Genomic DNA, 11,311 nt, shown 5'->3' with positions numbered 1-11,311 from the left:
CAAACAAAGGTCATTGACCAGTGTTTGGCTCAGTCGTCTCCCGTCTGTACTTAAAAATACTAATTTTAATCATAATAAACCTCTAGACCCTTGTTAGGAATAAGCGGTTAAGAAAATGGATGGATGAATATAATAGCCTTTATTGTTATTGTAGTGTACAACAAAATTGGAACGTTACTCTTTGGTGATCAAAACGCATACAAGGATAACAGAAAAATGCAATAGAAGCAACTAGAAAATTGATCATGAATAAAATGTAATAAATTGAGATTACATTAATTTACATGTTATAACGTTGCATTAAAAATAAATCTTTTTTACGTTTACGGTCGATAAAACAAACAGGTAGAGTACAATCACCTGAATTTGCAGCAGTTGGCCACTAGATGGCAGTAAAAGCTTTGTTGGACAACGCAGATCGTGTAATAAAAGAAGACGCACTCTCTATTCATTAACAACTGGTGACATTTATCACGTAAAATCAAAATAAAAGTCAATTTTAATATATTTTCAGATATAATCTATAATTTGAGTATATATGAGTCCGTTCGTGCCTGCCTTTGGAGGTAAAAAATCTTATGAAAAAATGTGGAATTTTGTAATTCAGAAGAGTGAACCTTCTGTCGTCACGGTAGTCTTTGCCGCTATGGACGCTCGTCCAGGTCCGAAGGTCTTCACGTCTTGTTTGGAGTAAGCATTTCAAACCTTTTAAACTCTTAAGTGTTCTTATTTACACAACTTAGAACCATATATGATACTTTTGTGGCCTTCTGATTTGTTTTGTGTCGTAAGGGCTGTAGCAGTGGAAGTTTTTTTTTAATGATAGGTGCTAGTGCTTGCTAATGCTAATATAGCATTTGCGAGTGTCCGCACAAATGATTATGCGAGTGAAAGGAAATATCAGAAAATGCAATTGAAATGGGCCGCTGTTGTTTTGTACGTTGCACAGAATGAGCTGATGATGAAATGACAATGAAAGAGTGGTGGCTCCTCGTCGGCTTGCTGTGCATCCCGCTGCTGGCCGTTTACCTGCACATGCCGCCGCCTCAGCTGTCGGCTGCCTTGCTCAAGTGGCGCAACGCCGGCAAAGGCTTCACCTTTAGGGACAGGCGCATCTTCTACACAGGTGAGCAACGTGTTTGTAGTGTCACTGGTGCTTAGAGTTATTGGTTTTAGGCGGTACTTGGTGTCAAAAGTTTGAAAAGCATTTTTCAGGGGAGGACTGGCCATCGGAAATGTTGAACTCCAGTGGGCGTGGTCTGAGCGTTTTTTTTTTTTTAAATGTCTTTGTTAGCATTTTTCAACGTCTTTATCATGTCAGACATTGAGGTATAGGTATTGTTTTTGTTTTTTTTATATACATGAGAAGTTTGACTGTCACTAACTCCCGGTCCTCCCCTGAATTACATAGAACTGTTTCATACTGTGTGGGAATAATGAATGTACTATAACTTCAGGATGTGTATGTATGTGTCATCTCCAAACAGACTCTCACGGCGCTTTGGGAAGCTCCGATGTCGTTCTCCTCCTCCACGGCTTCCCCACCTCCAGCTACGACTGGAACAAGGTCCGAACAACACAATCCATTTGCAAATTATTATAATTTGTTGTAAGACTTGCGTGTGTCCGTTCACTCTGTCTACATCCAGATTTGGGAGCCGCTCACCCAACGCTTCAACCGGGTCATAGCGCTGGACTTCTTGGGTTTTGGCTTCAGCGACAAGCCGGTCTGTGTGACTCTATCAAATCGATCAAAAGTGAACTTAATTGACGGGTTTTCCTGTCGCCTTGACGCTCAGCGACCACACAGGTACTCCATCTTCGAGCAGGCCAGCGTGGTGGAGGCGCTGGTGGCGCACTTGGGTCTGGCCAACCAGCGTATCAACCTGCTGTCACATGACTACGGCGACACGGTGGCGCTGGAGCTGCTTTACAGGTAAACTTCAAGATTGTAATTTTCTGCAGCTGTCTAAAAAATTATGCAATTCCTCGTGTTTTTAGTACCGGCACTTCTGTGCTGTTAGCCAAGTTCGAATCCAAGTGTGCTTGCTTCGTCTTGTTTTTTGTTACTCCTGTAAAATAATGTATTTGTATGTGGAAAGCTCGACGAACATGCTTACTGTAGCATTACATTTTTGGTTATCCACACAACAGTAGTAGAACCCAAAATATGCTCCAAATCTCAGTTGATTAATTAATAAGAAAATAATACTCTATATTATTGTACTTTATAAGCATGCACTCATGACAGAATGTAAAGAAATGCGTCGATTCAGTGGACATTGTGCTGCTCCTTTTGCCCACCTGGGGGCAGTATTATACAGACACAGGCACACACAACCAAAAGTTTCGCAATTGGCTCAATAAGCTGCACTTATATTCGTCAGTTTTCGCAAAGGATACAGAATATTCACCTATAAGTGTTGTTATTATCTGTACATGTCTTTAGATATATAAATAAACATTTTTTCCATGTTTCAGTGTCTATCAAGTTACTTTTATGCAGTTATTAAAGTTGGAATTGTGATATCGTGACAACACCAGTGTCCATATTTAATGTTTTACTACGATGTGCTTTTTCGTCTGGACAGGAGTGACCAGAACCGCACTGGTCACCTGAACATCAACAGCTTGTGTCTGTCTAATGGAGGTGAGGTTGTTTGCGGTATCTTCTTCCATTTTCACAGTCACTGGTGCTGACTTGTGCTCCCCACAGGCTTGTTCCCTGAAGCCCACCACCCTCGCCTGCTGCAAATGGTCAGTCAGTCCCATCGCTCGCTCGCCTGCCCTTTTAGACAAGCTTTCATTGAGCTTGTAATGTCTTATACTGAGATCCATTGTGCCTCCCTCAAGCTCCTCAAGGACTCCACATTCCTGGCTCCGGTCCTCATGCGGCTCACCAACTACATGATCTTCCAAAAGGGGTCAGCAATGGGTTTTTTTCTATCCAAAGTCTCACACACACAAAAATTGCTAACTGGTTTTGTCTTTGCATGACAGAATCGGAGAGGTTTTTGGGCCGTACACTCAGCCGACAGATGCGGAGTTCTGGGACATGTGGACCGGTCTGCGCTACAATGATGGCAACCTTGTTTTGGACAGGTGTGTAAGAAAATATCACTATATATGCAATATTTCTGATCACACACACTAGCCTAACTTAATAAATTGATGTTTGGACTTTCCCCACCAGGGGGCAGTATACTAAACATCACATTTCTGCAGTAATAAGTCTTTTTTTTTTTTTATAGAGGATTCAGAATGCAGGCCCATGAGTATTTTTATATTGTCTGGCTACATGTGATGCGGTAAATGTCCATCACTGAATGGTTTAAGCATTCTTTGAAATAATATTTAGCAATTGTTGCAATATGAAGGTCCCTGCTACCCTTTAGCACGTCCCTATTTTTTTGTCCACCCAAAAAAAAAAACGTATCAGCCAAGCAACACCATGTATTTGGAAAAATGTCATGTACTGTGCATGCATTTCTAAAAGAAAAATATTTGTGTGTGTCAGTGTTCTACAGTTCATCAACCAGAGGTTAAAGTACAGAGAGCGCTGGGTCGGCGCGCTCACGTCCACCTTTGTGCCACGTAAGTGACATCACGCACAATATGGTGTCCAAAACGTTCGCTCTCCTTTCTGACTTGGTCTTTCAGTACACCTGATCTACGGCCCGCTGGACCCGGTCAACCCGCACCCACACTTCGTCCGCCTTTACCAGTGAGTTTTGTTCATCTTTTTCCTCGTGAGCACAGCGGTGACGGGTGTGCGCCGTTTGATGTTCCCGCAGGCAACTGGTGCGGAAGTCCACTGTCAGCGTGTTAGACGAGCACATCAGTCATTACCCGCAGCTGGAAGACCCCACGGGTTTCCTCAAAGCTTACTTCAATTTCATTCACTCCTTCTGAACTAGACATGCAGAGTAAGGAAAGAAAGAGCTTGACGATGAAATAAATAGTTTTGTACAAAAAAGGTTTACGGTGATCAGCGTTTATTTCTCTTGCAGATTCATGTTAAGTAGCAGATGTTAGATTTAGACAGCGGTAAAAGATAAATGTTGCACTTCAGCCCACGGACGCCAGGATGACGTCCACAACCGTTTCTTCGTCGCTGCGAACCGTCACCTGCATGGTGACGCCGTCGGCCAGCGCCAGGCGAGCGCGGACAAGTGTGTCGTGACTTCCTCGGAAAACTCCTGGAAAGTGAGGCAAAAAAATCTTTCAAACTTAAAACTTGTGTACATTTTTTTTTTGGGTGAATGAGACCCACCAGCAAGGAAGAGGATGTGCGAGTTCTTGTTTTCTGGCACTTTGTCCGAGCGTTCGCACGGCTGCATGCCCAGGAAGCTGACGATGTTCTTCACCGCCTCTGTAGGAGGATCGACAACATGGCATTGGATGAAATAAGTAGTCGTGACGATTGTGACGTGCATTTTTTTCAGCGTACCATCTAAAGTGCGAACAGATGCCAAGGCGAACGTCTCCTCCTTCTCAAACTCGTCTCCCACTTCTTCCCAGGCTGCTCCGAAGTTCGGCTTCAGTACCTTCTGGATGTGGTCCGCCACCGTCACTTCCAGGTCTTCCAGCTGCGGGAGATGAGCGTAGTGAGACCAAAGCGAGAACAAACAGCCGCTGTTGGCGCGCCGCTACTTACCACGTACTCGTCGTCGTAACCGTCGTCGTCCGGCTCTCCCGTGTTGGGGTCGCAGTCTCGGACCAGATACTTCATAGTGCAGCTAAACGTGCACGACACTGCAAACCGGCGTCGTTATTGGATGATGAAATGTCAGGAGCAGCCAATCAGAATGCGGCGTTGGTCTTACCGGCTGTCGGGTCGTCATCGGGCAGGCGCACTAGCGTGTAGCAGGAGCCGGGCTGGCTGTACGGGAGGCTGGTGGCGGGAATGTAGTGAAGCACCTCGTAGGACTCGGACGGCTCCATTTGCACGAGAACCTGAAATGATGACGAACACCATTAGACAACAGTGACTCAATCGTATTGTGATTAAATGTATGGCCTGGAACCTTCTGCAGAAGTTGGTCATTAAGCGTGTTGGTGCAGTCAAACTGGAAGACCATGTGCCTGGGGAAGGTGTGCTTGATGCAGCGCACCACATATTCCGTCTCGGCTTCCGTCAGCTGCACCGGCTCGGCCGACTTGAAGAGCGGGCCGAGACCTTGGAACTCCGGAATGGCCGCCAGTTGTTCTACAACGTTCCATTAGCGTCATTTAAAAAAAACAAAAAATAAATAAACGAGAAAAGCTCGCACCTTGATAAATATCCTGGCGTGACGGGGCCAACTTCTCTGGAAGCTTGCTGGTCGCCACTGGAGTGAGTTCTGAACGGAAACGACACTTTTCAAGGCTCCGACCAGAAAATCTGAATCTGACTTGACTGACTGACCTGTTTTCTGTTCTGTGATGGGCGTGGTGGCGAGAGGAACCGTCTTCATGTCAAACGGTGTCTCCGAGGGATCCAGCGTGTACTGGTGCAGCGACTTCTCCAGTCCGGGGATGGACACCGACAAGCCTCAACACAACAAAGCGAGATGAATGCTAGGAGGACACTCAACGTAGGGCTGGGCTTTTATTAAAAAAATTATACACAAACTACAAAAAAAAAAAAAAAAAATCATTTTTGAAAATATGCACACTGCTTAGACCTTTTTGCCAATTTGAGTGCAGGTTGGGGGAAAAAAATGATAGAGATATTTCCAGAAAAAAACAAAAATTCAAAAACAATTTTGTTAAAAAAATAAAATAAAAACGAAAATGCTTTTAAAAAAAGAAAACTATTTTCTTTACAGAGCGAACTATAATTATAGAAAAAATGTCTTTAGTTTTAGTCTTTGATAATTAATTTAATACATGAGCCTTTTATTTATATATATTTATTTCGAAATTAACCGAAATCAAAACGTTTGGAAGTGCCACAGAGATGTGATGTCATCTAAGCAGCAGCCAATAGAAAAGCACCTTCAGATGACGTCGCTGCTAAGCGACAAATTTGCCTGCTTGACTTTTGGCTCCAATGGCTCGGCTTGCCTGCTTTTACATTTAATTCAGCCAAAATTCAACGCTCGGTAAGAAATGTCTTACTTTTTCATATTACCATAAGTGTTTAAGAAGTATTCTGCACATTAAACAAAAAATAATACTGAAACTGAAACTAAGATTTTTTAAAAACTAAAACTAATAAAAACTAACAGAACCACACTGAAAACTAATTAAAATGAACTAAATTTAAAAAACAAAACTCCAAATGAAAATTTCCCTACCAAAACTGAAGGTAATCATTTGAGCTCATCTCACCATTGAAGATGTAGGCAGCGTTGAGCGCCTTCTGCTTCTGCTGCAGCACGTTCATGTAGAATGTTGCTCTGTCCCGCACCTCGTCGTCACTGTCCATCATGCACCTGCACAAACACCAGCTTTAAACTTTTGTGTCGTAGTTAAAAACAACAACAAAAAAACGGAAGTACCTCTGCATGAGAACCAGAACACTTGGCAGCAGGTCGTCATTCTGAGCACCAAATTTGGCCAAAGCGCTAACCGCAGCTGATGAAGGAAAAAAAAGAGAGGCTTAAACCCAAAAGTGAGATTGTTTTACGTTGCCGTCGAGAAATGCGTCTGACCGGCTCGCACGGCCTCGCTCTCCAGCACCACCCTGTTGAAAATGAAGCGGATGTATTTGGACGGCTGCGGCGTGCGCGGGCCCTCTTTGCCCAGCAGGTGCAGGATCTTGGTGGCCAGCACCGTGTACTCGCAGTCCTCGATGAACTCGCACAGATGCGCCAGGCCCGTCTCTTTGCTCTCGGGGTTCTCCTCGATGATGCTGATGATGCAGTCCACGATGGCGCGCTTGTAATCAAAGCCGCCCTTCAAAAAGAAACCGCGGGTGAGCGCTTGTTTACATTAACGACGATTTTCCGGAGCACTTTCGTCGTCGCTTACGTCGTCTCTCAGCATGTTGGACAGGAAGTTCATCATCACGCTGTGTTTCCTGGGATACTTTTGACACAGGGCGCTGATGGCCTGCACCACCACCACCTGGAACAGCAAATCAAGTAAAGCAGTGCCCTGGATTCGTTGAGACAGTCGACCCCCGCCGCTAAAAGTCTCACCTTGAACTCGTCGGAGATCTCCGAGACGAAAGACGAGATCTGCTTCATGAGGCGGTCCACGCTGCTCTCGCTGCCCGTCTTCAGCAGCGTGGTGATGGCCAGCGTGGCGATGCTCCGGTTGGAGTCGGTGATCAGGTTCTCCAGGTCCAGGTTGCACGCCGTCACGGCAGAGGGGTGCTTCATCGCCACCTGGTGGCCGGGAGCGCGACACCAAACGTCACATCCACGTGCCAACTTGCAGTGAGGTCATCAATAGAGATAGGCCCAAATGGGTTTTTTTCAGGGCCGATGTCGATTATTAGTGGTCAAGGAGGCGGTTAACTGATATTTGAGAGATAATATTCATTTTCAGTAAAAAGGAGGGGGAAAATATTGGCGTTACAATTTTCTTGACTTTGTTGTAAAGTCTTAAAGCATTAATGCTTAGTGAACAATTTTCAGACTTTTCAAAAGGTAGATTTTTTTTTTATATATCTTAGACATCTTGGGCGTTATTCATTTAAAATTTCAAAAAATAAAATAAAAAATAATTCAGGGAGCTCCCAAGGTTATCAGTACGTCTTAAAAAGTAAATATCATGGCTTTTCCCAAAATTAAGAAAAAAAATATTAAACTTCCACATTTCTTTGTTGTAATGTCGAACAAAAGGTTGAGAATGTTCCCAGGGTCAGGAGCATCTCTTATAAAGTTAACTGAGATTAAAATGCTTTTAGCTTTACCTTTTATCGGCCCTCAGCAAATAAAACTAAGGAAAAAACAATTTCGACAAAATAAAAACGAAAATGCTTTTTAAACAACGAAAACTAAATTTTATGTTTACAAAACTAACTATAATTATAGTAAAAATGTCCTTTGTTTTTGTCTTTGGTAATTATTTTAATGCATGAGCCTTTGGGGATGATTTTAAATGGTTCAAGTAGATTTAATTTGGTATCAACCAGAATAAGGACGTTTGAAAGTCTGTCACACAAAAGTGATGTCATCTAACAGCAGCCAATAGAAAAGCACCTTCAGATGACGTTGCTCCCATGGTGTTTTTTAAATATTGCGCACAAGTAATTTTGATAAACTAAAACTAACACTGAAACTAACTAAAACTAATAAAAACTAACAATACCACCTTGAAAACTAATTAAAACCAACTACATAATTTTTTTTTTTTTTTAACTCAAAACGAAATCAAAACTAATTCAAATAAAAAATTCAAAAACGATAATAACCCTGGCCGTCAGATTTTGAAAAAAGGCCAATACCGATATTCGTTAAAGCCCAATATCTGTGCTGGTCTATCCCTAATCATCAAGTACCTTGTTGAGGGTCCTGACTGCCGCGTATCTCAGTGCAGCTTTGGGTGAGCTGCAGAAGAGCTGCAGCACTTCACAAAGAAAATAAAAACAATTAAGAACTCACTCATGTCGGCCATTTTGTTTTGTTGTGTATGCGAACCTACCGGACACAGCGGGGGCCAGCTCCCGGGCGGTGCAGTTGGGCATGTGCACGATGGCGGAGGCGGCCTCGTACACGACCATCTCGTTCTTGTTCCTCAGGCAGCTCTCGATGAAGTCAAACAAGGGGCTGTCGTGCCTGCGCGCACGCCCCGATCAAAAATTGCGACATCAAGAATGAAAACAAAGACGGCGTGAACATTTTAGCATCCTCTCTCTCACCCTCCTTCCGTCTCATCCAGAAGCTTGCTGGCGATGCGGATGAGCATGCAGTAGGCGAACGGCGACTTGAGGCCCGACTTTGTGAACTTGTTGAGCATCTTTGTGACGGCCAGGCGGTCGTTCTTCCTCAGATGGTACAAGAGACCCAAAGCATGGTACTGCAACACAACGTTACAAGTTGACGCTGACATCGAGTGTACGACGTCCAGGTAAGCACACCGGCTTTTTGGCATGTTCCCACCTGAACCATGATGTTATCGCTGGAGGCCGCCTCCTGCGCTTCGTTCACCCAACGTTTCACCACATCGTAGCTCATCTTCACCATGTGCTGAAACAATCAAATGATGACTGGTCAAAACATGACATCGTAATTGAAAATGTAAAGCGTTGACTCCGGGCGCGTCTCACCAGTGAGGAGACCAAGGCCGAGCTGGACACGCTCGGCACCTTGTCGACGATGGCCTGCTTCATGTATCTCTCGATGGCTTGCAGCATGGTGGTCTGAGACACGTGGTGACAGAGTCAGCATTTTTGTTTTTTTTATTCCAACCCATATTTGGTAGACATCTTACATCGGTGATCCTGCAGAGTGCTCTGATAGCTGGTCCTCTGTACACGTCATCCTTGCCAGTCATGTCTTTGGTCAGGCTGCACAATGGCACCATTATTATTTAACTCATTCACTGTCATTGACGCCTCTCAACGTCCAAAATTCATTTGAACTATTTCTATTAGTTTAACACCCCCCCCCACTTTTGTTGAATAGAGTATGAAAACCTAGAATTTTTTTTATTAATCTTTTTTTTTTTAACCAAAAGATTACAAAAAATTAGGAGCGTCAGGCGATTAATTTTTTTAATTGTAATTAATCGCATGACTTCAATAGTTAACTCACGATTAATCACAAATTTTATATCTGTTCTAAATGTACAATATATTTTTTCTAGGTTTTCATACTCTTGTTAACAAAAGTGGGGAAAAAATTAAATACATTAAAAAAACTAATATGAATAGTTCAAATGAATTTTTGACGTCTATAGTTGTTAATAGCAGTGAATGAGTTAATATAGCGTCCACAACCGAATGTAATAATAACCGAACCTGCTGGTGACAATGATGACGTCCTCAGAGATGTTGGCCATCTCCTTGATGGTCAAGTAGCACATCCTCCTCAGGGTTTGCTAATAGGACAAATTCAAATTTATAGTTGGAAAGAACACTTCAAAATGGATTATTGGATCTTACGTCATTGGACTGGAAGAGCCTGGTCATAGCAAAGAACGCCTCAGTGGCTTCGGTGGTCCCAAAATGTTCACCCTAAAAGGATAAAAGCCCACCATGTGAGATGAGGTGCAAAAATGTACATTAAAAAAAAAACGCTACCTGGTTGAGCAGGTAAATAATCTTGGTGAGAATGTGCAGGCATCTCCGCGGGTTGATGGGCGTCTCGTTGAAGATGCGAGCCTGTGGACAAAATGAGAATCATTCACACACATATCATTATTAATTCCGTTTAATAACGAATAAATACACATATTGGAAGCGCACCTCTTGCAAAACGGCACTCTTCTCCAGATGCTGGAAAGGGTTTGATCCACTTCCTGAAGGAAAGCGGGAAAAGCATATCAGGAGGACGTGGCAAACAGGAGTGGAATACTTTTAATGTGTAATTCTGATTTAATAACGCTATTTTAACGCACCATTACTTAACGGTGTATGCAAAACTGACCCCAATGCAACGCCTTTTGCTATTCTTACCGTATAACAATTACACATTACAAAGTACATTAAAAGTGACACGTACATTTACCATTATATGGTTCCAATTAATACTTTAAAGCGACATTTACGCTTGCATTGTGACGTTAAGTCAACCGATCGCTCATATTCAGCTTGCATGCTAGCAATCTGTTAGCACGCCAAAAGCGAACCTCCATGTTATGAAACTTACTGATCGTAGTCACCATTACGAGACAAAAGGAGAACGTTCATCACTCACCGGACTCTTCGTCTTTTTTGTCAAACTTCTTGATCATCGTGTCGAAATTCGCTGACGAGCAGCAGACGCAAAATGTAAACGGAATGCTAACAAAACCGTCCACGTAGTCACAACTTAATGTACTTCCGGTGAAGACGTCATCAAATGACTTTTTTCCCCCACCCTGTTATCAAAACTTTATTGAACAAGTAAGACGTAACATTATTATTATTATTATTAACATTATGTTAAAGAGTTAGAACGCAAATATTGAAATATTAAAACGAGACAGCAATGCAACGTTTACTCAATTTGTAAATAAGAAAAAACTGGATCCGCGTTGTTCCATGCCTTCTTAGACAACACAATAGTATGGGATGTGTGGTGTTATGTATTATTCAAATAGAAATGGAAACTGAAAATATTTGAACATTTTCTGCTAAAAGGGGCGTGGCCATCTTCCTTTGAACCTTAATATCTCAGAGAAACTTCTGGGTCCATTTTTCTCAAAATGGGTATTGTTGGAAAGGGATATCAAT

The 11,311-nt window shown here is 42.8% G+C and overlaps 2 protein-coding genes across 3 annotated transcripts; one reads left to right on the top strand and one right to left on the bottom strand.

The window, feature by feature from the left end:
• Positions 1–621: 621 nt before the first annotated feature.
• mest (mesoderm specific transcript) lies at positions 622–4,159 on the top strand. Of its 2 annotated transcripts, XM_077544759.1 has the most exons (13): positions 622–690; positions 950–1,126; positions 1,488–1,567; positions 1,650–1,727; positions 1,800–1,936; positions 2,592–2,650; positions 2,717–2,757; positions 2,854–2,924; positions 3,001–3,102; positions 3,518–3,594; positions 3,661–3,724; positions 3,795–3,926; positions 4,011–4,159. In XM_077544759.1, exons 2-12 carry the CDS (start codon positions 967–969, stop codon positions 3,910–3,912), a joined length of 987 nt encoding a protein of 328 aa, XP_077400885.1. In that variant the 5' UTR covers positions 622–690; positions 950–966; the 3' UTR covers positions 3,913–3,926; positions 4,011–4,159. The 2 variants fall into 2 exon arrangements, with proteins under 2 accessions (XP_077400885.1, XP_077400884.1); XM_077544758.1 differs by lacking the exon at positions 4,011–4,159 and having other exon boundaries at positions 3,795–3,993.
• On the bottom strand, positions 3,979–10,932 carry copg2 (COPI coat complex subunit gamma 2). Its single transcript, XM_077544757.1, has 24 exons — positions 10,794–10,932; positions 10,343–10,395; positions 10,178–10,258; positions 10,040–10,111; positions 9,896–9,975; positions 9,367–9,442; positions 9,203–9,295; positions 9,036–9,122; positions 8,795–8,952; positions 8,578–8,711; positions 8,435–8,502; positions 7,128–7,316; positions 6,958–7,053; positions 6,639–6,882; positions 6,486–6,561; positions 6,316–6,419; positions 5,408–5,533; positions 5,274–5,342; positions 5,028–5,209; positions 4,827–4,956; positions 4,658–4,755; positions 4,451–4,589; positions 4,274–4,372; positions 3,979–4,199 (listed from the first exon to the last, which is right to left on the bottom strand). Exons 1-24 carry the CDS (start codon positions 10,828–10,830, stop codon positions 4,069–4,071), a joined length of 2,622 nt encoding a protein of 873 aa, XP_077400883.1. The 5' UTR covers positions 10,831–10,932; the 3' UTR covers positions 3,979–4,068.
• Positions 10,933–11,311: the final 379 nt, after the last annotated feature.

Source organism: Vanacampus margaritifer, chromosome 15, assembly GCF_051991255.1.
Source record: "Vanacampus margaritifer isolate UIUO_Vmar chromosome 15, RoL_Vmar_1.0, whole genome shotgun sequence".
In the NCBI taxonomy this organism is placed as follows: domain Eukaryota; kingdom Metazoa; phylum Chordata; class Actinopteri; order Syngnathiformes; family Syngnathidae; genus Vanacampus; species Vanacampus margaritifer.
This window is presented reverse-complemented; position numbering and strand designations above follow the sequence as displayed.